The sequence below is a fragment of the Clavelina lepadiformis genome, chromosome 1 (genome assembly GCF_947623445.1).
Source record: "Clavelina lepadiformis chromosome 1, kaClaLepa1.1, whole genome shotgun sequence".
Lineage (NCBI taxonomy): Eukaryota > Metazoa > Chordata > Ascidiacea > Aplousobranchia > Clavelinidae > Clavelina > Clavelina lepadiformis.
In genome coordinates, this window is record NC_135240.1 from 25,137,891 (window position 1) to 25,162,301 (window position 24,411).

A 24,411-nucleotide genomic window follows, 5' to 3' on the forward strand; every position below is an offset into this window, starting at 1 on the left:
GTTTGAATTTGTCGTACACAATCACAGTGGAGTCAAATCATTTTTCTGCCAACCTGACACTAAAGCTGTAAATCATAATAGGCTTATATCGAGAAATATCAATAGCATTTTTTCATACATTGTAGTATTAACTGCAGAAATTTAACATTTTAAGAAGATCTATTCACCACAATCATCATCATTTATATTAATCATATATCCCGTTAACCAGTCCTATACTCCTATTTCACCCGTGGTGCCGGCCGGCGTAAACTACTGGCAAACAACAAAGCAAAACTAGCCCGATTTTTTTTGGTGCTATGGCGCCTGTTAAATGTGACGTCTGCATGACGAAGTCTTTACTGATATAAATAAAAACGAACGAAAATAACTGATTCTAACAAGAAATAACTCAATCTAAAGTGTAAATTTTTCCCAAGGAAACATTGTGTACGTAACTACGTACAATACTGTACGAAGTAACTATTTCACCGTATCTAGGTCATGCAGCTGGCTGTTAAAAATAGGCGGTAAGGTTATGAGAATAGGTATGTAAAAAGTCGATTTAAGCTATTTTGGATTTTATTGGAGTTAAATTTAAATTATAATTTAACTTCAGGTTAAGTTTAGGCTACTTTGTTATAAAATTTAAGTTAAGTGAAGAAAAAAATGTGAAAATTAGCTTAGAACGTACGAGCTTTTCTGGTGAAATGGTGGCAGTAACACCGTAACAACCTACAGTACATCTATTGAATGTTTGTAGTTGCAACGAAAGAATAGTTACCTCGCAACTTTCCGCAAAACATACTTAAATGAGTTTTACGAAATTTCATTCTGCTGACATTCAAAGAGATTTAAACAGTGTTTAAATCTCTTTGTGACATTATACTTAAATGTGCAAAATTTGCTGCTCATACAAGCCACATTTATGACGCGTAAAACTGGCGCGTTGTCATTACTGATTCGGCTCTGCAAGATGGTAAATTGGAAGTACCTCAGCCTGTAAGTTTGATAGGTCATAATTTCAGAAGTTAGGCTATACAGTATATATATTATAGTTACTAGGATATAGCTCAAGTGAGGCTCTGAGTCTAAGTAACAACAGAGCAATGTGATAACAACGTTTTTTTTTAAATTCCAGGTGAGCTTTGTTAATACAGTGAACTTAGTTTCATTAATTTCAGACACCACTGTTATTCCACCGGCCGACTTTTGCGCCTATTTTATGAATGGCTGTTTTACCCAATTTTCCATATTATTTCATTGGATATTACATTGGATTGGTACAAATTTTGACAGAACATTTATTCAGGCGCACAATTGGAAGAATTAAGTTTACATGACAGTGGCACAATGCTGTATCTTGTTGAAAGGCAAGGCTTCACTAGCACAATACTTTTGTTCAGTATTCTTGGCATCCCAGACTGCATAATTATGTATAGACACACTCAATGCTGCTTTTCATGAGCTTCTATGCCACACTTAAGGTGCTATTTTGCACTTAACGATTTGAACAGAACTTCTGCTAGTTCTGCTCAATTTTCAATTGATTTAAAGGTCACAAACTGCATACATTACTGTGTAATTACACACTTCTACTGCATCTGAACATTTTTGTGCACCACACTTGTCATTTATGGTTGCTTGGTGCCCATGCACCCAAGATCTTGCTGAAAATAGCAATACTCCATTACTCTGCAGTCCGGATGGCAGCCTGGTGAACAGTTTCAAATTTGTGACAAGTCAAAGTCAGAATGCATCTCCCGAGTTAAATTCATGCAATGATGTGCAATATCAAACCACCATAGCCCATGCTGATGTTGTTATTTTCAGGGATAGATGTTATAAGTGTATAAGCTAAATGACAGAGTAAGTAATAAGGCTAGAGAGTATACAAATGTACCAAAGTTCATCGTACAATAAGTGATGTTTAGAGGGCTGAAAGATCGAATTGCTAATGACACTCGACGTGGTTCGCCCAGTGGAACCCCAAGTACCCCCAAAACAGTAAGTTGTTTTCAATATTGTTTCAATACAAGGTTTCTACAGATTAAAATATTAGGTTAAAGTTGGCACGGTGCTGCAGCGGTTCAATTTGTTAGCCAGATTTTATTCTGTCTACGTTATGTAGATTATAAGATATATATTCTTTAGGAATGATACAAACTACAATTTGGATCACGTTGATCATTACATGCAATGATTTTCTTGATAGAACTTTTATAGAACTTCAAATATTAGTTTTTTACTTTGACTCATTTTACCAAACAAGAGTTTTACATTGCAATTTTTTACATTTTAGGCAGGCAATGGAGCTCAGAAATCGCTAGAGTTTACTCCAGATAGAACGCCTACCACAAGCAAACCTGGTACTGTAGATAGTGTTTATTTTAGCTGGAATGCATTTGGCTTGCTTGTTTTTATCCATATGGGCTTTCACTACCTTTTATGTAATCTTTAACTTTTCTAGGCTCAGTTTATTATCTTGAAATTGTTTTCTCATAGAAAATGTCAAAAGTGAAGCAGAATCTGACGGGGAAGCATCAACACCAGTTGCACAACAATCGCAGGGATTTTTCAAAAGGCTAGAATTTTTAACACCATTGAAAGACCAGGTTATTGTTTGGCGGACAGTAGTGTAAAACAGCTTGTATTTTAGTGGCTTCTTGCCATGACATGTTGCGATGTCCATCACGCAGGTTGCAGCAAAATTGACAGAAAGTCGGGAATCTATTAATTCCATGGTTGAAGAAATAAAAACACCTGGTTCAACACCAAACAAAAATAGCAACCAAAATCACTCTTCAGAAGGAGAACAAAACGAACAGGTTTGATGCAGATGTTACTTCTCACCACTTTTACGACAATGATTCTTGCTGGAGTTGTGACGATTCCTATGTTTTTGTTTTAGTTAAACCAGGGCTCAAATGTTCATCTCAATGAGTCACATGCTGCTACCGATGCCGGTGACAACCCTGGTATCACTGTCAGTGATATTCCGAAAGAGCAGCTTTTAAACAAGATCTTAAGGCAAGAAATGTGTTTTTGGTGTCATTTTTTTTGTGTATTTTGTTACTAATGCTGAGTACTGTTTATTTTGAATGAAATTCCTGGTCCTGGTAACTAAATGCATGTTAAACATTTTAAGTAATTGAATTTGTATTAGGCAAAGATAGAGATTTTCATACTACCATATTAACCATCAGGTATATATTTGTGGTATAGTAAATTTTGTAATTAATATGTAATTGCAATTAGTGGTTATATGTATGTCATTAAGTGTAAACATATTTTTACCAAACTAGACTGGAAAAAACTTTGCACAAGTACCGTGATAAATATTCTGAAGTGATGGGGAATTTTCAAACCACCATGAAGGATAATGAAAAAATGAGAGCGTTTATGCAACAATTACAAGACAAACACAAGCGGCGTATTAGTGAAATGCAAGAGGTATGTTTCTTTGCTGTTCTATTTGCGCACATCCATAAAATTAAAAAGTATATATGCAGCCTATATATACCTTGTGGAAAGTAGGAGTAAACTTGGAAAGAGTTTAAAAATATTTAAACGTAGAAACTCATTTAACTCTTTGATGGGATGTTTTTGTCATTTACACTTCTCATTTAAGTTTTTTTAGGGCAAAACAGTTCAATTTTTTTGTTTTAGATTGATCAACTTTCAAAAATTTTGGTAAAAATTTATATTTTTGCTAAAGCTGTGGACAAAAGAGAGACACAAAGCTAGTTTTTAGGTTCAAAAGTGGTACAAATTGTTCACTTTTAGGTTCCAAATGTCTTATTTTTTAGGTCTAAATCAGTGAATTTTATTTTAAGTCTAAAATCCTCATAGTGATGGGTAATAGTTGCAAATACTTGTTTTATAGTCCAATGTAAAACCTTGTTTTTTTCTTTCATTTTTGTTAAATTGTTGTACTTTTTAAATATAATTCTATTTGAGCATGTATACTGTGTAATAGTTTTGGTTTACTTCATTTGATTTAGTGATACAATGAACCACAGGCTAATGTAATACTCATGGAAACGTTTATGCTTTATGAACAGGCTGCAGAATTGGACAGGCAGGCTAAAATGCATTTAGAAGAAGAACTGACTTCATCGATTGAAGAAAAAGAACAAAGAATCCAAGTGCTACAGACTCAGGTACTTATAGGTGTTGTCGTATTGGCAAGGTTTGCAGATTTTCATTTTGAGATTATGGTTGAGTCCAAATCTATGGTCTTTTTTAACACAAGTTGCAAAATAATTATAATCAGTTTAATAACAGAGTGAAAGGATCAGATTTTGTACAGTATATATATTATGAAGTCTCTCATTATACTGTCGTTCGCAGGTGTTACCATAAATTATGTTTACATCCAGGTAAAACTGCTCAAAAAAGGAGAGGATCCACCCCAGAAGCAAGTTGACACAGCCTACACAGGTGGCATTGACCTGCAGAAGTTACAGCAGGAATTAGATAAACAGGCAGAGCAGATTAAATCACTGCAGCAGGACTTACTTGAAAAAGAGGCAACTTCAGAGAAAATAAAGGTAAAATGTTCAACACAAAACATTTGTGACGTTGCTTAGCTGTGATGATTAAGATCTCATATCCAAGTGTTTCTGGTTTGCGTTTAGTGGACTAATTATATTGGAAATTAATTCTACAAATTTTGTTTAAATTATATCAAATTTTATTCTACAAATGAACAGTCTTTTGCAGTTTATCATTAATACGAGTATAATGTACGAAATTCCTGTCAGTGAATTTTCACCTAGATCAGAGAATATTATTAAAACTAAAACAAGGGTATTGAGACAGGCAGCATGCCGCGTGCACTGTACTCTAAAACAATAGGTTTTACGTTTGCCATTTGTCAAATGGAGTGTATATATAGAGGAAATAGGTATTGGTTTTAACGACGCATTGAGCAAAATGGCTATAATTTACATTTTATTGTTGATGTGACTTTATGTTTTTGATAAATCTTATTATAGATGTATAAAAACAATTACACATATATTTTTTTCTTGATTTGATGAAATAACCTACTTTACTTTATTTTTATAAACTTTTATTGCTGGTAATTTTTTCAGCAATCTCACATGGAAGAAAAATCGAAGCTAATAGGCCAGCTTAAGCAAGCAAAAATTCTTGTTGAACAGCTGGAACAAGACAAGGGTATGGCACTTGCAGAAGCAAAACGCTTAACGCATGAAGCAATGGAAGTGAAAGATGCAGAGGTATGATGCCAACTAACCAACCGATTGCACTAACATGGCTGCATATTATAAACATTTTGTAATCAGGCAATATGAAATTTCATTTTGCCAAAGTCATTGTGTAGCATGTGTCACACTTTGTTTCAAAAAACCGTTATACTGTGTATGTTTTTAATTTTATTCTGCTTTAGTGTGTTTAATTGAATTGTGATTTTTGCGATATCCATCCAATCATTCAACACTTATTAGTAATGAATAATTATTATTAGCAGTCACCTGAAATGCACAAGTTGTCACAGGGATTTCCTCATGTTTCCATATGCAATTTGTTCAACCACTTCAACCATTTTTTAACTTCACGATCCAAACTTGGTTATGAAAAGAGTATGACACAATAACTTCAACCAAAATAAGTAGTAACGTTCTGTATACTGTGTAGCTACCTAAAATAGCTGGAGCTACTACTGTAGTTCTAAAGCAGTGGTTGGCAAACTTTTACTACAATGGCCCAAATTTTCACTTCATTAGTAAATGAAGGCCCAGCATCAAATGTGAAATATACTTAATGCAGTAAATATTACTAACTAACTAATTATTTTAATTTGCTTTTCGCAGCAGACATTATCTGTTGAAGCTATTAGGATAACTTGAATTAACTTTTAATGTAATTACATGCTTTTCACAGGCTTTAGCAATATACGGAAACCTGCAATTAACAGACAGTTAACTCGTATCCCTTGTGTTAAGTCGTATTGCGGCCTTGAAGCTGAAACATGCATTGGCTTGTGCGAGCGTGGGTTGAAATCCCACTAGCTGACTATAGCAGTCAGTTCTCACTACTTTTAATTTAGAAAATTAATTATGAGATATTAAATTTAGATTCAGCTTTCCCATGTTGTTGGAAATTATCGTTTCAACGTTACTGATGAAATAAAGCTTGAACCTCTGTATATAACTTTTCACTGACTGAAGTGTGACTTAGATATCCTTCGAACACTCACTGTGAATTAGTTAACTATTGTCCAAGTCACAATTGCTAAAGATAAGTTGTAGGGTAGTGAAGGATTAGCGTTATAAATAAAAATGGACTTGCATTCTCAATATGATGTAAAAATTAATGCTATATGAATGGAAGGTTACTGGTAGTTTTTTGCAGATGTTTGCCGTTATAGCTATAGTTAACCTTTACTTAAGATGGAAAAAACATCAAGAAATAGATTGGTAGCGCTCCAAGTTAACCAGGCTAATAGGAAAAAATACACTGATACTATCACTCAGCCCACATTTACTTGATTACAGGATACAATATGCGGCCCAATATATTTTGCTTAAAGATCCACATTTGGGGCGCGGCCCATAGTTTGCCGACCGCTGTTCTAAAGCAAAGTACATCCACAATTCATGTACACAAACTTGGCTACTTATATTTTGCGTGACGCGACACCTTATCGAAAGACACTTTATCGAACGACACTTAATCGAACGACACTTTATCGAAAGACACTTAATCGAACGACACCTGATCGAAACGACACCTGATCGAAACGACAGTTGATCGAACGACACTTTATCGAACCGAAAGTTGATCAAACGACACTTTATCGAACCGACAGTTAATCAAAACGACAGTTGATCGAACGACACTTTATCGAACCGACAGTTCAAGCAAGATTTTTGTTGCGTGTTTCTCAAACATTGAAACAATGGGTCATTGTGATGTTCAGTTATCTGTCCATGTTTGTTTGATAAAATTGGATTTTGTAATTTTTGAGATATTGTGATATTTATATAATTTTGCTCTCTCTCCGCATTGAAGCGTATTACTCATTTACGCACCAATAACTTGACTAACTATTCTTTTTCGTTCTCTTTTCACAGCGGGGGCGCGGCGTAACAAGAAGAATTTATAGAAATGTGTCACTTTTAGAAATACCTAATTTACAATAAATTCACTTTCTTTAGTTTTACAATTATGATGTATACAGGAAGCCAGATGATGTTTCTACTAACCTGTAATAATCTCATCAGTCTATTAATAATCTCATCAGTCTCATCCAATTAACGATTGCAAATGTGTGTGCGGGGTTGGCCACACCTAGTTTTTTTAGTAAACTCGCGAGCCTGGTTAGGATAGGGTTAAAAGATCCACAATTTATTGAAACAACTGACGATATGCACTGTTAAAAGAACGACAATTTATTAAAAGAACTGACAACATGCACTGTTAAAAGCACGACAACTGACGAAGTGCACATTTCAATCGCATTCATTTAATTACAAGTTGTGTGCAATTGCTCGAAGATAACTTTTTATGTCCATATTTGTTGAGTCATAATTTTCAACTATGCTCTTCAGCCGTTGGTTGACAGCGTCGTAGCGCTTCTTCCGAGGTGGGCCATCGATTCCAGCACTCAATTGCTCAATTAACATTTCGTTGGAACCTTGTTCCTGCTTAATTTTTTTGACGAGTCTTCGAAGCGTCGGATGGGATAATGAGACACGCTTGCTGAACGCATTGTGCCATCCTTCAATGCTATTATTCGTTCGTGGAAGGTCATCTTGAACCCGGTGGAAAACATTCCAACACCGGATAGGAAATAGAGGTTGACGACGATTCCTGCGACACAATCGTCCAATCCAAGTAATTTCAAAATAGTCAATGTATTCAGACAAGTGCTGCTCATCGTCGTCACTGAACGTGGCCTCGAACCGTTGTACAACGTCGTCAGGCGGAACGAATGCCAGTGCCTGGAAGCATTTTATGCGAAGGGCGTGCTCTGCATCTTCATTGAACCACCGCTGCAGAGAGAGAGCCTGAATTTTCCGGAAGCTACATTGGCCAAAATGGAAAAGGCAGCCGAGAATTTCTGCCCGAGGGAAGCTGGAAGAAAGAGCATTATATGCTGCCATTTCAAAGTCTATTGTTACGGTTTCTGGGGCTATTCCTGGTCGCTGTTGTTCCAATAAACAAAAGTTGCGATTGTACACAGCTTCAGATTTGTTCTCGGTAACGGTGTATACGAGTGGCACCGTGCGATTTTCATCGACCAGCGCGTGTATCGTGTACAGCTGGTATCCAAGTGGGGCAACATCAAATGTACCGTCACAAAACCAATTAGCGCAGTTGTTCAGTATATCCAGATTCTTTTGAGATGCAAACATATAGAATTCGTTCTCATCGTCTTCCTCGATAACGAAGGCTTCTCCCCTCGGTGTCACGCGGAGTTCATCCATCAAGCCGTTTCCTTCTGGACATTCGCGCTTTCGCTGTATCATCCGCTTTAATGATGTTGCTTTAGGGAGAGCACCAGCGGTGGCTAAGGATATATCCTGCGTTTCGCTCTGAATAATGTTTGAGGTACGTTCATCTGAATTGACTGCTCGATTTCGCATGCTGGCTTGTGCTCTTGCAACTATAACACGTGCAGGGTTTGGTGGATGACTGTGTTCATGAAGCAAGAACCAGAACATTTTCTAAATAGGCGTCGGAAATGCGTGATCTTAGCTTGCTTTTCGTGAATTTCATTGTTGAAAATATTTGTTCACATGTGTACGTGCTACCAAGCATCGAAGCCATTTATTTTGCGCTGTCGGTCAAGAGACTACTTTCAAGAAGCTACTTTGTGTAAAAGTCAGGCAGCGACATGCCCCTTGCTATAAAATTTTGCCTTCAATTCCTTACTCTTTGTATCTATAATGACTAGTCTAGTCTACTGTACAGACAATCTCGTACTTAGTAATTCTCGTGCGTATTCTTGTGATATCTTATTAATATGTGGGCGGGCCGGCCGCCATGCGAAATCGAACACTTTATGATACAAATATAAAATATAGATATAAAATATAAATCGTCAACTTTATGATATATACATCACAATTCATTAATGCACACGATTACAAAGACCGCACATCACAATTCACAATGGCTCATTGTTTCAATGTTTGAGAAACACGCAAAAATCTTGCTTGAACTGTCGGTTCGATAAAGTGTCGTTCGATCAACTGTCGTTTTGATTAACTGTCGGTTCGATAAAGTGTCGTTCGATCAGCTGTCGTTTCGATAAAGTGTCGTTCGATCAACTGTCGGCTCGATTAACTGTCGTTCGATAAAGTGTCTTTCGATCAGCTGTCGTTTCGATCAGGTGTCGTTCGATAAAGTGTCTTTCGATAAAGTGTCTTTCGATAAGGTGTCGTAGTACCTATATTTTGGTCGGGGTCGGGTCGGTCATACTTATATTAATTCTGTCCTATGCGGTGTGCTTGTGTTTTCTGTAATTTTTTTTGCATAATTCTTTCCTTCAAATGATTTCTTTGTAATTTTGCTGATTATACTTTGGTTTGCTTTAATTACAGCTCATGCAGCTTAGGCAGCAAATTCAAACATCACAACAAGAAATGAGTTTGCTTGCGGAGAAAAAAGATTCAAAAGTGAGAAGCACAGTGATAATTTATTTCAACAGCATAAAAGCTAGCATTGAAACTAAACATCATTGGCGTTGTTATGCAATGTTGCCTCCTGCATTGAAAAGTTTTGTTAAATAACATTGATTTGTCAAACGACTTTGCTAACAACGGTTTCATGATATTTACATTTCTCTTGGTCTTGTGCTCAACTTCTTGTATTACATGTTCTCAATTTTGTGGGCAAAAAGCACAATTGTCAGCAATGATTGCAATAAAATCCTGAAAACTTTAAGGAGTTACGTGATCGCGAGTAGTGCCCTATCATTTTAATTAAATGCTAAACCATATATTGCATGCACAAATCAATGATGTTTAATTGCTTTCTGAGTTCGGGAGGTTTTATTGATCTCAAAAACTTCATGAAACCATAATCACCATTTCTTGGGTGTTTTCACTTAAATGTTGCAAATTAAAGGAGAAATCCATGTTTGAGGAGCTAGAAATTGCGCTGGCAAACATTCAGAAACTGGAGGAGGAAAAGAAGTTGATTACGGAGGAAGCTGAGAAGACAAAGATGCATTTGGAAGATCAAATCAAACAGGTAGAAAGAACTTTAGACGATGAAAGAAAAAGTCTTGTAGCCGATGTGTCTCGTGGGAAGGCCGAAGTCCTGAAACTTATGCAGGTTTGTTGAGTTTAATTTTGAAACTTAAAAAGGCCAATGGGCATTTCTTGATTTGTTAGCAAAGAAATTATGGGTTGATGCACTTGCAACTGAACCTGTGGTTTGTTTCGTTATTAATTTGGCAATTTAAATTTCACCTACGTAGTATTTTTTAACCTTACTTGGTTTTGTATGCTGTGTGTACATAACTATATGGTGATTGCATGCTTATTAATTTGCATGTATTTTTTTAAGCGGACGCTTGAAATGCATGCTGCAAAGTTCAGGACCTAAAGGTTTGACAAACAAGTAAAAAAGCTTAAAAAGTGTACCAAGGCGTACAAATGCTAATTTAAATGGTTAATTTTGGTAATCGATGTAAGTTGGAAACAAAAATTATTTTCAACGTTTTATTTAATGTTTGAAATTCTGAATTTACTGAATCCATACATTCGGTGTATTTGAAATTGCTAAAGGTTTCTTGAATTTTAGTTAATGGTGTGAACCTTTTTTACTTGGGTTTTTGCATGAATCATTGCTAAGCCACTATTTTTCTAATTTTAAAAACTGACCTTGACCTTGACCTTGACCTTGACTTGTTATTTTCTTCAAGCGAGGTTGTATTTTTGCAGAAACAATCCCAGGAACGGCTAAAAATTGCCGAAGACGACAAGGAAGAAATGCTTCGCAAGATGGAAGAAAAACATCGGCTTAACATCGAACAAATTGAAAGTGACCATGCACAAGTAATCCATGATGATGATATCTCTGTATATGTCTCTGCCCTGAAACGGCCCACACAACTTAATGGTGTTTTTTGTATCTACAAATGCCTGATGTTTCCAGAATTTAAAGAGCTCTTAAATCATACTGTAGCATGTGTTTTTATTGCCATGTATGTATTGCATACTATGTATACTGAGATTGCAAGGAATATGGTGCACACTAGGTACTAAAGGTTAAAAGGGCACCCTATGTTTTGGTTCTGGGATATTTCGATTTTGATACCTTTTAACCTCTAGTTTGTCTTAGACATGATCAAAATCATCCTTCGCGTTTAAACCTACCAAGTTCACTTAGTCATGATTGCAGCTTGCTGGGATCTGCCGTTATTCTCATGGTGATTTCATTTTTTTCAGAAACTCTCCTCCGTTAAGGAAGAGCATGAGAGTGCATTGAAAGAGAAAGATGAGGATCGGGAAGCGGCTCTTGCTGAACTTCAGACAAAGATGAATGCTAAGCTTGAACAGGCAAGCCTCAATTGCTTTGCGTCATACTATAGCATTGTATCATGTGTTAAAATGTAAATAGTATGTTTACCTTATCAAGCCTTGTGATCGAGTGTCACTTTATGCACTTTGAAATTAGCACTTCTTTTGTTCTCATACATGTAAAGCAAGGGCTTGGAAATGGTCTGCTAAGCAAGTGTGACTGTGGGTTGCTTTGATGCAATTTCTTTGGTAAACTTAGCGACAGAAAGTTACAATAAATATCTTTTATATGCAAGAATATAACCTAGTTGTTATTGGACGCTTTAAAAATGAGAAGAATTTTTAACCATTCCGTTTTAGGTGTAATAAACTGATCTGTTTTTGACTCATGTTCAAAAATTTTTCACAGCCCAAAAGATAAACCAGAATCCAAATATCCCTCCCTAGTAAAAAGGTTCCCAATCTGTTATGTAAAGAACTGATAACCTCACAAATCTATGTACCCCTAAATATATTTGACAGATAATTCTAGAAGAGGTCTTGGTGTCAGACTTGCTTTTGCCCTCATCTGTGTAGATTAAGCTATTCATGAACATTTTCACAAGACTTGCAATTCCAAGAGCCATTTATTAAATTATCTGGTCTATGACAGCTGCTTGTATATATTGTATAGCTAACAAGCTATATCGTATATAGCTCGTATATGGTGAAGAAGAAGTTTTGTTTCACTTGCAAAGTTGCAACGTCCTATTACCAATTTCTGAGTTAGCAAAATCTGCCTTTTTATTCGCAAATTATGTTGGCAAGCCAGGTTGCTGCTGAAAACGAATCTCAGATGAGATTGGCGATTGAGGAGCGAGAACTAAGCAAGATGGCTGCCGTTTCGAAGCAAGATGACGAGATGCAGAATCTTTTGTCTCAGCGTGAAGATGAACTGAGAACCTGTAGAAATGATCTAGAAGATCAGAGAGCCAAAACAGCTGAGGCTGAAGAAAGATGCGACATGATGAAGACGAATGCTGAAGATCGACGAAAGGTAAGACATCCAGTTGACTGAAACATGTCCAAAACCAATGTTTTTCCAGAACTTTTCTGTGGCAGTGTTATGGGTTTTCTTACGATAGTAGTTATCCAATAATTATTTTATCGATGTAGTGGTCTAGTAGAGTAATGTTAATGTGAATATGTGGTATACACTTTTATTTACATACTACTAGAAAACATGAATACTGTATAGTTTTTGGTCACTAAAATTGAATTCTTTTTTTTTGAAAACTGCTTTTAGTATTTGTGTGTGTGTGTTCAGGAGCTTGAAATTTCTCACAAGGAGATGATCTGTGGCCTGAATAAAGAATGGGAAGAAAAGTTGTCTTCAAATGTCCGTGAACTAAAAGGCCAAATCAGCGACCTTGAACAACTGAGACAAGAGGATGTTACGAAGCTTGAAGCACAGTGGGAAGAGAGACTTAAGGTGTTTTTCTTAAAACTTGTAAATACAACAAATTCATACAAATATTAGACAATTGATTTCTCCAACAGTTCTAATATCTTGCATTGGATTTTCTTGAATAAGTATCTCGTTGTCTGTTGTTTCAGAAAGTAGAGGCTTGTCATGTCCAGGAACTGCAGACAATTCACAGCCGGCAGGAACAGGATATGAGTGAGAAGACAAACCTCTTTCAACAACAAGCCTCAAAAATCAGTGAACTTGAATCGGAAGTAAGCATTCTTGCAAGTTTTACTATTATTTGTGTGAATAAAGTGTATTTGTTGCTAATTTTGCTCACATTTTTTTCCAACTTATGTAACTTCATGCATCTTTTTTCTGGTTTAATGTTGTGTTCATCATATCAAATCTCAACTTTTAATGGTTAACCAAATGTTTGCAGCATGGCAGGGTAACAGAAGAAGCAAAAGAACTGGAAGTTGAATTGAAGAAACATCGCGACAAAGTCCTCCAGTTGAAAAACAGCACCAAGGAACAGATCGCTTCATTTGAGGAGAGCTTAAATGAAGCGAAACTCAAACATGTTGGTGTTCCTTGTCATGTCATTCTTTCCTTTGTTTTTTTTTAAATATTGTTATTACTTCTTGTAAGAGTTCCTGATCCTTAGTAACTGTTCTTTTCTGGGTGATTGTGTGTTGTTTTCATTACTTTGTTTTGGAAGGATGCTGATGAAAAGATAATTGAGAGCTTAGAGTCTGACAAGAAAAATATGGCACAAAATCATAGCCATCAAGTGGAACAATTACAGCAAATCGTGGAAGACTTGCAGACCAAATCTACCAAATTGGAAGAACAACTTGAAAAGGTTTGAAAGTTCTCGTAATTTTTTCTGACAAAAACTTTCTTTTTTATACTGCTTTTCAAAGGAAAAAGGTTCTGTTAAAGTTTATGCTGTTTTTCTTTTTTTTGCATTTTTTACAAGGCCAAGGACATCAATGTACAAACTGTGGAACAACTGAAAGCTGAACATAAAATCCACTCAGAAAATCTGCTTCAAAATATTAATTATTCGGAAGAGAATTTAGAAAAGAATAGAAAAGAGCTGGAAGAAGAAAAATCAGAACTTCAGGTAAATGACGCAATGTGTGATCTCTCCAAAGATTACAAGTATTCTGGGCTTCTTCGAATTAACGATGTAGAATGCAGCATCTAAGGGGCCCAGGGAACTCGTAGAAATGTGGAGGACCTAGAATCAGAGTATTTAGTGGAATGGATAAAGTGTGTTTTGTTTGTTTTACTGGAATCATTTTCATTTTGGCACATCACTAATGGTCACTAGTGTGTAATTATTTTTGCTTGTTATCCTGAGAGCTAAGAAAAAAACATAACCAAAGTAGGCAAAAACACTGGAATAGGTTTGCATGTTTATATACTAATTGCAATCAAATTTCAACAAGTTTGTTGCTGTTTTGGCATTTAGCCTTGTTCCTACAGCAGAGGTGTGCACACTTTTGATCTTAGTTTTTAAATGCTCAACTTAAAATGTAATCCTGAAAAAATTTGTGTTTTTGTGCTAAAGTTCTACAGAGCCTGCTACTCCATTTGCACAAATTATTATTACCATTTTTTTAAAGTACGTACTGCACATACTGCAGGTAATTTCAATTTAAGTCTATTTCTAACACACTTTTTATTTCCGTTATACTTATAGGTCAAACTAAATGAAACGAAAGAGCAAATCAAACAGATGGAAGAGAATGCTTTATTAACCATGAAAGAACATCAATCAAGTGTTGAGGAGCATGAAAGAAAAATAAAGGAAATCGAGACAGTAACTTACACCTTGCAGGAGCAGCTCTTGAAAGAACGAGAAAATGTTCAAAAAATGGAAAACCTTATGGAAGAGAGTAAGAAGAAGTACGTTGATGACCTGACAGAAATGAAATCATCCTTGTCTTCAGAATTCAAGGACAAAATACACAGACTAAAGCAAAGTTTTGAAAAAGACTCGGCTGATCAAAAGGAAGCTCTAACTGCCGAGTTGCAAGAGAATTTCCTGACTGAAAAGTCTCAACTTCACATCGAACACGAGTTGAAAATAAAGCAACAACTTAGTGCTCAAGAAGAAACTCTCAGAGCTACGTTTGAGAGTGAGAAAGTTGAAATCCAGGCAAAAATGCAATCAGAAAACAAAGAAACATCGGAACGTGAAGCAGAAATCATGATGCAATTACAAAATTTGCAGAGAGCCATGACGTCAAAAACCGAAGAAATAAACATTCTCAACGAGTCATTGGCTGATAAAGACGCGCAGATCATTCAGCTGGACAGCAAGCACAGCTCTCTTAGACAGGAGCTCGAAAAACGTCAAGAAGAACTTCAATCTGCTCATCTTGAATCGAAAACAGTCGGAGATGAACTTCAACGTACTCGTTCTGAGCTGGAGAAACACATCAGTGAGCTGAATAACATTCGATCCGAATTTGTCAAGAAGAGAATTGAACTAGAGTCAAATGTAAACAGTCTGCGTTTGAAAGCAGATTTATTGCAGAATTCTGAGAGGGAAAGGGAGAACCTTATGGAGAGCCTGACGAAGGAAAGATCAGAGTTAGAAGCCATCAGGACTGTTGTGCAAGAAAAAACTGATGAAATAACTGCTCTGAAATCTGATTTAGACAACAGGACATCTGAGATGAACAAACTCAATGAAGATCTCTCAAATAAATCAAAAGAATGCGAAGACAGTAAAGAATCTTACCAAAAGGAGATAGCGAGGTATAAGGAGGCGTGGAACAAGAAAGTCACAGAGCTTCGTACCAAGGTATCTCCATCCTGTTTAACTATTATATTATTATTATTTATAACTATTATTTTAGGCCTCATTTAGTATATCTTCAATATTGGTATACACTTACTTCAAAACAGATATTTTTAGTATAGATTAAATGTACACTTACGATGCTTTGTGAGAAATATTTTATGAGATATTGTTGTAAAAACCAAGAAAATTTTAGGAATGGTAATTGGACTAATTGCAATTTAATAAAATAAACATTAACAAAGTTTTTCTAATTTGTCACATGCATATCTTGCACGTTTTGCTCTTTTATGTGGGTTGGCCGAAATAGCATTAATGTGCTACACGTTTCAAAGCAAAATTTCTGATAGAAAGCGAGCTTGTATCTTTAAATTTATATCATGATTTCTTTTAATTTTTTTGTCAACAAACTTTAAAAATGTGCTTTGTACTGTCCCCAACAAAACAGCGTGAAACAATTATTTCGAACCTGAAGAAAGAATTTGAAGAAGAAAAGCAGAAAATGACAAAAGAGTTTGAAACGTCAAAAACTGAACTGGAGGCCAGTTTGTCAAAAGAAGCTACAAAAGAGAAAAAAGGACTTGAAAATGATTTAACGAGAAGTTTGAATGAAAAATTTGCTGAAGAAAAAGTGAAAATGAAAGAGGAATGGAAAAATAAATATACAGACTTGAAATCAAAGGTGAATTGAAACTGTCCAATTATAATCAGAAACTTAGCAGCGGAAAACTTATCAGAAGTTTATCTCATGCTAACTTTTAATACATAAAATGAATATATCGCACTGTATATATTTACTATCTATTTTTATATCCAGGCTGAACAGAAAATAGCCCAACTTCAATCAAAGATTAAAGAACAACAAGCAGAAGTTGATGCGGGAAAAGAGAAGATGTTGGCACAAGAAGAGGAAAAGAAGGTCACCACACAGAAAATGGAAGACGAAATGAACAACATAAAATTGGTGATTTTTCTGAATTTATTTTTGTCGTGCTCATATACATGTCGAGAATATTTCAAGTTTTTTCTATTCTGGTTGGTCAGGTTTCTGAGCAACTTCAAGGCAAGTCGAGTCATGTTGAAAAGCTGACGAGTCAGTTGCAGTCTGTCAAGCAGTCATTGGAAGAGCTCACAGCTGAGCGAGATGAAGCAGTTAATCTTCATCAAAATGAAGTCGCATCAAGTAAAGCACTCCACGATGAGCTGAATACTTTAAAAACATCTCTCGTGGAAGTAGAGACCAAGTTGAAAAGTTCCGACGAAACATTATCCCACCATTCTTCAAAATTTGAAGCTCTTCGCAAAGAGAATGATGACCTAAAACTCAACCTACATGTAAGATAGTCGGAGAATTTTACATCATAAAGGCTTATTATAAGCGTAAAATAATCAACCTCATTATTTTTTAAGAAAAAGATTGATGAATGTTCTGAAACTGAACAGAGAGTAAAAGCAAAAACAGATGAATTGCTGGCAATGAAAGGTAGAATTTTGTTGCACCGGTATCAAGCTTAACATGAAGTAAGTACTGTGTTAGGTAAACTTATATGATATTGTTACAGACAAAATGGCATCCATGGCCGAAGAAGCCAAAAGTCATTTGGAAACTGCGCTCGCTGATAGTAACAAAGAAAGTCAAGTCAAGGTGCTTTTACAAAACACATTCAATTTCAATCTGATTGGTTGATACATTTTTTTGAACTACCTGTTATTGCCAATTATTTCATGTTTTTTGAGAGATTTTTGTAACTCTGTTAGGACTTGTTTTAATAATAACAGTAAAATTGCCATGACATATAGCTAACAGTATACTCACCTATCGCTTCTACTGTTTCGCATATAATAGCACCAAGCAACTATTTCGAACCTGAAGAACGAATTTGAAGAGGAAAAGCAGAAAATGACAGAAGAGTTTGAAACGTCAAAAACTGAACTGGAGGCCAGTTTGTCAAAGGAAGCAACAAAAGAGAAAAAGGGACTTGAAAATGATTTAACGAGAAGTTTGAATGAAAAATTTGCTGAAGAAAAAGTGAAAATGAAAGAAGAATGGAAAAACAAATATACAGACTTGAAATTAAAGGTTAGTTGAGATAGATCTGAATCTATGTTTAGTGTTTAAATCTATTGTTAACTGAAAGAGTGGAGGCCATTTGTGACATGGCGATTACACTGAATGTGATTCAAGGTGGACGTAGGACTGGATATCACCTAGCAGTCACCATTGTATGCTTGCTGACTATTAAGTAGGCGGGCAAGTGGGTGTGCGTGCAACTTGACATACGTTTCCTTGCATTTTTGTCTTATGCCTGCACTGCCTTGCTGCATCACATGCACATTCAGTGTACAACACTTTAACACATCTGGTAGATTATACGACCAGTGAAGATTTTATATGATTATCCAGGCTGAGCAGAAAATAGCCCAACTTCAATCGAAGATTAAAGAACAACAAGCAGAAGTTGATGCGGGAAAAGAGAAGATGTTGGCACAAGAAGATGAAAAGAAGGTCACCACACAGAAAATGGAAGACGAAATGAACAACATAAAATTGGTGATTTTTAAATTATGTTTAATAATTCCCCCCCATTTTCATATCCCATCCTTTTTAGTTTTATCTCCTATCTTCAGGCCATTTGAAATTAAAGTATTAACTGTAGACTTAAGTCTTCCAGTCTGCAAAGTTTTTGTTCAATTAACACGTCAGTTAAAATGCAATCAATAGAAGTCTGCATTTTACCCAAACTAATTTATTACTCTGAAAGTTTTCTGCTCATGTTTCTAAACAACTGTGATCCCACCCCCATAAATGAAAAATTAGATTTCTCTGTGCCAGTTTGTGAAACAAGTTTTTGTCTTGTGCTTTAGGTTTCTGAGCAACTTCAAGGCAAGTCGAGTCATGTTGAAAAGCTGACGAGTCAGCTGCAATCTGCTAAGCAGTCACTGAAAGAACTCGCTACTCAACGAGATGAAGCCGCTAATCTTCATCAAAATGAAGTCGCATCGAGTAAAGTGCTCCTAGATGAGTTGAACACTGTAAAGACATCTTTAGCTGAGAGGGAAAAAGAAGTAAAAAATTGCGAGGAAGCTCTCTCAGACCGATTGTCTAAATTAGAAGTTTTGCAAAAGAAAAATGAGCAGCTAAAAGTGAATTTAAAAGTAAGATGAGTTATTCACATCAATGATGATGTAAGATCCGGAACATATTGATAATAATTAGTGACTAAGCAATTTATTTTTTAATCTTTATTTAAGAAAAAGATGTCCGGTTTGTCTGACATTGGAAAGAAGATGAAAGAAAAAGAAGAAGAAATACATCAACGACAAGCTCAATCAAAAGCTGATGCTGTGGAAATCGTGAGCTTGAAGGAGCAAATTGAAAAACTAAACACAGAACATGGAAATCTCAAAAAATCCTTAGAAAATTTAGAAAAAGAAAACTCTGACCTTAATAAAAAACGGGAAACTTTTCATAACGACAATGAAAAGTCTGCCGCTTTGTCACAATTACTACATGAAGAAATCAGCAAATTGAAGGAGGAGTTGGCAACAACAAAGGGTGACATTCAGTTCATTTTTTGCACGTGATTTTAAATTTGTACACATTAAAAGATAGCATAGTGTACAATGTTTGTGCAATATGAACAGATATAACTGTTTTGTAGGCGAAATGACATTCAAGGAAAAAGATGCTGAAAATCGTTTAGAAAACGCAATTGCCGATGTCAACAAAGAAAGCCAAACAAAGGTATATTTACCCTAAAACTATGTTAATGACCAATACAGCATGTTCCAGAAGGGAGATCCAACTTTACTTTTGGAGCCTCACCGATTATTTAAATTTCATTTTGCTTATTTCCAGATAAGCGAGTTGAAAAGAAAAGCCGAACAGAGACTGACTCAAATCAAAAAGACATTTGGATCCCAGTTGGAAGACAAACTTGGTCAAATATCCGAGATGTCTGAAAATATTAAGTCCCTGGAGGAGGAAAGGGAGATCCTTAGGGAGGAGATGAAAAGAAAAGAAGAGTCTGCAAATGAAAAATGGGATGAGAAATTGAGGGAGGAAAAACTGCAGTTAGAAGAGCAGGTGGCCACGTTAGAGGCGCAAATTAAAGAAAACACAGAAAATGTGAGTAATTAAGATTTTATCAACCACTGGATATTATGTGTCACAATAGACACAAAGTTCTCGAAGGGAAACACGAATAACTTCTTAAACTGTCCCTAAAAACAACGTAGGTCTTGTATCATTATATAAATGCGTATAATTTGCATGTACCACATAAGTCATACCACATTGCTTGTCAGAAGCTAATCAAATGTGTAAAAGTTGCGAGTAGTGTTGATTTCATTTCCCACGATTTGTGTCTCAGGCTGAAAAAGAGCAAAAGGAAGATAGAGCTCGATATGATCAGGAAAAACTTCAACTCGCTGAGGTCAAAGATCACCTTGAGGTCAGTTAATTTTCGAAACTTTCCTTTTTCTTAAGCCCATTTGGATCCTCATCTACATAACTCATGAATATTTGACTTTGGTTTCGGCCTCGCGCATTTTTATCTTTGGATTTGTGTCTTTGGTGGATTTCATCTCGGCATTCTTGAATGAAAATTAGTCACGCAACTGAGTTACAAAACGTGTTATTTTCCAGGCTGTTTTAGAAGAGGCACACACAAAGCTGAAAGACGCAGAAATTCGCCTCCAAGAAGAGAAAGATAACTTTGAAGCCTCCTTGTTGGAGGAGCGTGAGAGGAAGATGTTGGCTGTGAACAAACTTGCCAAAGAGCAAGAGATGCAGGAAAAGCTAAAAGTAGAAAAAGAAAATCTGCAAAACTTGAATGAAGGTGTTTGAATGATTTCAATTTAAATCAAACGTTGTTCTCTCACACTTCAAAACAGTGTTCATTGCATTTCACATCGTTAGGTTCACATTGTTGTGTTAGATTGTTTTGAAACCAACTCTGGCAGATAAACTGCCTTAATTTGAGTAAGTTGTTAATTGTAATAATCATTGCTTCAGAACAAAGCAAGCGAATTGAAGAGATGCGAAGTAGGATTGAAGCCTTGGCGGCGACAGAAGAAACCGAAAAAGACCACCACACAGAGGAGATGGCAAGAATAAACCAGGAGGTATACAGCTTACTTCATATCACCACGCTCTTCAAAAAGTGTTTCCAGTTTATTTATTTTAATTGTGCTTTGGTTTATCCTTAGTTGAATTCTTCCAAGAAGCGTGTGGAGAAGTTAGAAAAGAGCAGGGAAACGCTCAAAGCACAGATGAAGGAAAGAAACAAAGTCCATGGTGAAGAAAAACAGGCTCTTTCCGGTAATTGAAGCCATATTTAATGATCAATATGATTGTTTTAACGCCAGCTGTTCCCATTCTGAGACCCCATTGTTACAACACTGTATTTAAAAATCTAATGACGAAAATGTTCGTTTCGACATAAATCACAATGGTGTTATACTGTCGTTCAAGCACTGATCGGAAAGACGGTATTTCGATGAAAATTACCATTGTTGTTTGACATGTTGCAGACGAGGTATCATCTTTAAAGCAACAACTTGAGGTTTTATCTCGCTCATCAGTGGAGGATGCGGCTGCAGAAACGGAGCAAAAATTGCGCAATCTTCAGGAGGACTATGATCGCAGGATCAAGGAAAAAGAGGGAGAGCAGGAGGACAAAGTGAAGCAGCTTGTCAAGAATTATGAGACGGAGAAAATGAAACTCGAAGAGGATCATGCGGTACTTCGTGATAGAATTTTTCATGTCATGTTATGGTTCATCATAGTAGTACGTTTCATAGATTGACTATAGAGTCTACTTTACAGGGGAATGCCATGTTATAATTTACGTAATAATCCAGGCCTTAATTTCATGGGTGGTAAAAACTTAACTTTTTCACTTCATTTTCATCGTTGTTTTGTGTTCACCTTTTCGCTTTCATTTCACAGTACTAGCCAGTTCTTAAAATATGATTTAATTTCTATTGGATAATTTGAAGGATGAAATGAAGCAGATTCGTGAAAAGTCTGCTCTGGCAGATCGACAAACTCGTGAACAACATCACGAAGAGATCAACACTATGCAGAAGGAAATCTTGAAGTATGAAAAAGAACTGGAAAGTGTCGTAGACAAGTAAGTTCTTTTTTCTTGAAAGTACAAGCAATGTGACTTTGCACTGCCAAACAATCGAGAGAATTTTTGAGATTTCTCTCCAAAACTTTAATATTTCAACAAACTCAAGAAATTCCAGGCATTTTGGATTGTTTTCAAACTCTGATGGAATTCGTTCATCATGAATTTAAATATTTTTACAAAAATTTTGACAAACATGTGAGAATGATTGTGTCTTCATTCCTGGATATAAGGGTTGCAAATATATTCCAGGTATGAAGGCGAGCTTAACAGCAGAGAATCGGAGATGTCGGAACAGGTGGACAAGGCGACATATCGTGCTTTATCCGCCGAAAAGAAACTACAGGAAGCCGGATTTGATGAGAAGATAAACACACTGCAGGTGCGCAAATGATAATACATTCTCCAATAGTTAGTATTAGAACAATAAAAGGCAGCGGTTGGAATCAATTAACAACATGGCAGGGGCAGACTAATTGATTAATTATATCATTCAACTAATTCTTTGTTCTGTATCGTTACGGCGATGAAGCGAGACTATTAATACAATAATTTGCAATCTTTACAATTCCAGCTTCAAGTGAATGAGCTATCGAAGCACTTGTCTCAATCCCAGCAAGCGCAACGAACAACAGAGTTGAGGTTAGAAGATGCGCGGAGAAAATTGTCCTACAACTCGCCACTCGCCGACCCCGAGAAGATGCAGTATCTGCGACAAGTCCTTTATCAGTACATGATGGGCTCGGATGGCAAGGTAAGCAATGACTACATGTGTAATTGTCGCAACTAAATTTGAATTAAATCTCGACAAGCTTTGTTGCTTGCATGGCTTGTACGATGTAGCGATTGGACTTCTTTGCTTTTGCAGACCATGGCAAAGGTTCTGGTTGTTCTATTGCAATACCCTCCTGGCGAAGCTCAAAGGATACTGGAGAAACACAAACTACCACCGGTAAGCTAAAACCAGCGTTTTGCTTTTTTTTATTGCGACCGCTAACACATTTTAAGAGGCCGTGACCTTTAAAGATTAACTGCTAATTATCTGCTGTGATTGCAGAAGTATAAATTGCATGAGACCGTTTAGTTCCCGTGTCGGTCACCAAAAACACTTTAAAAAATCCTGGTTACGCTTGAGAATGTTATATATGTGGCAATATTGACTTCAATTGCATTGTATCAATTTCACCATCTTCAACTTGTTCATTGCTTCCAGAGCATTTCTGTTGCATTCCATTATGAGCACGAATATTTTTAAAGCTTTGTTTTGGGTTAGTAGACTTTCTCCTTAAATTTCCAAGTAGAATGAAAATCATAGCATTCCAACTTGAAATTTTTTCGTATGACTCGTATGTGTCATGACGTTTTATTATTTTGACTCCTGTTTGTATTTGCACGTGGTCAATTTCATCGTGGTAGTTTGTAGAAGGCTATTTTTGAATAACTGCATTTGATTTGTCGGTTTAGTTGTGATAATTTCCTACTTAGTTCTTTAGTGTTTTTTGTTTGCTTCATCGACTAATTTAGCGTTTCTTTTCTTTAGAATTGACGGGCCTTGTCTAAATTCTACATTGACTATGCACGAAACTTCAAAGTACGTTTGTCGTTGTTAGATACCTGAGCAATATAATTAATAATAATTATCACATTTTAGTTCTTGCTCGATTTGTTTTGAAACCATACGCTAGAATATTTTCACCTTCACACAATTGCTAGCTATCTGCATTTTTTCTCCGCAGTGGCTTATCAACCACTGTTACCATATTCTTGATTCATTTGTTATTTGTATGAAATAATTCACCAAGTGCATGGCGTCAGAATTAAGGAACTTCACTTGCAACGTTCTATTAGTGTAATTGATTGTAACACACCGGGCTAGTCTAAATACAAAATGTTGACACTTAGCTAAATAATATCTCAGTTGTGCTTTACGCAAAAATTGTTCCATCTTTTTTTAGGATTGGGCTGGAGACACCAAGAACTCTGGAACCATTAATGTGTAGAACAAACTGCCAATCGCGAGTATTTATTCATCTAAACGCTACTTTGAGTTGACCAGCTATCATTCATTTGTAACCTCGATGCCATCCACCGATCATATACCGTGCCAAGAACCCACCACATGATGATGCTGCACATCGGTTTAATTTTTATTTACGTAGATTAATTTAGTGTAGCGCTTCCTTGGAAATTTTATATATTTACTGACTTCTGTATTCTTAGCTAGAATGTACCCTTTTTTGATTGTTGCATGTTGGTTCCGATTAGCAACGCTGTAATTATCAGAGTCCAAAACCGTATATGGTACTAGTGTATTTTTTTTTCGTTGCTGAAGATTTGTAAATGGTGTGTCGCTACAGAACTTATATATTTATGTTTGCTTTAGTGCAATACTACGTTCTACACGAGAACATAATTTTATTCAAATAGAAGTCATTATAAAAGCTCTGAAAGAACGTATTTTGTTGAATAGCTTTATTATAACTTGTTAGATTTCCTGACTATTTTTGAAAGGCGTTTATCGTACAA

The 24,411-nt window shown here is 36.0% G+C and overlaps 1 protein-coding gene across 5 annotated transcripts; it reads left to right on the plus strand.

Annotated features, from left to right (window-relative positions):
* Positions 1–1,812: 1,812 nt before the first annotated feature.
* On the plus strand, positions 1,813–24,328 carry LOC143444188 (uncharacterized). Of its 5 annotated transcripts, XM_076943333.1 has the most exons (42): positions 1,813–1,986; positions 2,282–2,348; positions 2,485–2,594; positions 2,679–2,807; positions 2,891–3,009; positions 3,285–3,432; positions 4,044–4,142; positions 4,362–4,532; positions 5,079–5,225; positions 9,558–9,632; positions 10,084–10,293; positions 10,905–11,018; positions 11,412–11,522; positions 12,295–12,519; positions 12,790–12,954; positions 13,080–13,202; positions 13,373–13,513; positions 13,652–13,795; positions 13,913–14,059; positions 14,642–15,751; positions 16,197–16,430; positions 16,566–16,712; positions 16,793–17,083; positions 17,159–17,231; positions 17,311–17,393; positions 17,595–17,828; positions 18,153–18,299; positions 18,614–18,904; positions 19,001–19,304; positions 19,411–19,493; positions 19,608–19,877; positions 20,122–20,202; positions 20,397–20,589; positions 20,766–20,875; positions 20,960–21,071; positions 21,284–21,492; positions 21,752–21,885; positions 22,138–22,267; positions 22,460–22,639; positions 22,754–22,837; positions 23,426–23,476; positions 23,841–24,328. In XM_076943333.1, the coding sequence occupies exons 1-41, from the start codon at positions 1,906–1,908 to the stop codon at positions 23,429–23,431; spliced, it is 7,032 nt and encodes a 2,343-aa protein (XP_076799448.1). In that variant the 5' UTR covers positions 1,813–1,905; the 3' UTR covers positions 23,432–23,476; positions 23,841–24,328. The 5 variants fall into 5 exon arrangements, with proteins under 5 accessions (XP_076799448.1, XP_076799447.1, XP_076799450.1 ...); XM_076943332.1 differs by lacking the exon at positions 23,426–23,476; XM_076943335.1 differs by lacking the exon at positions 23,426–23,476 and having other exon boundaries at positions 10,084–10,209.
* Positions 24,329–24,411: the final 83 nt, after the last annotated feature.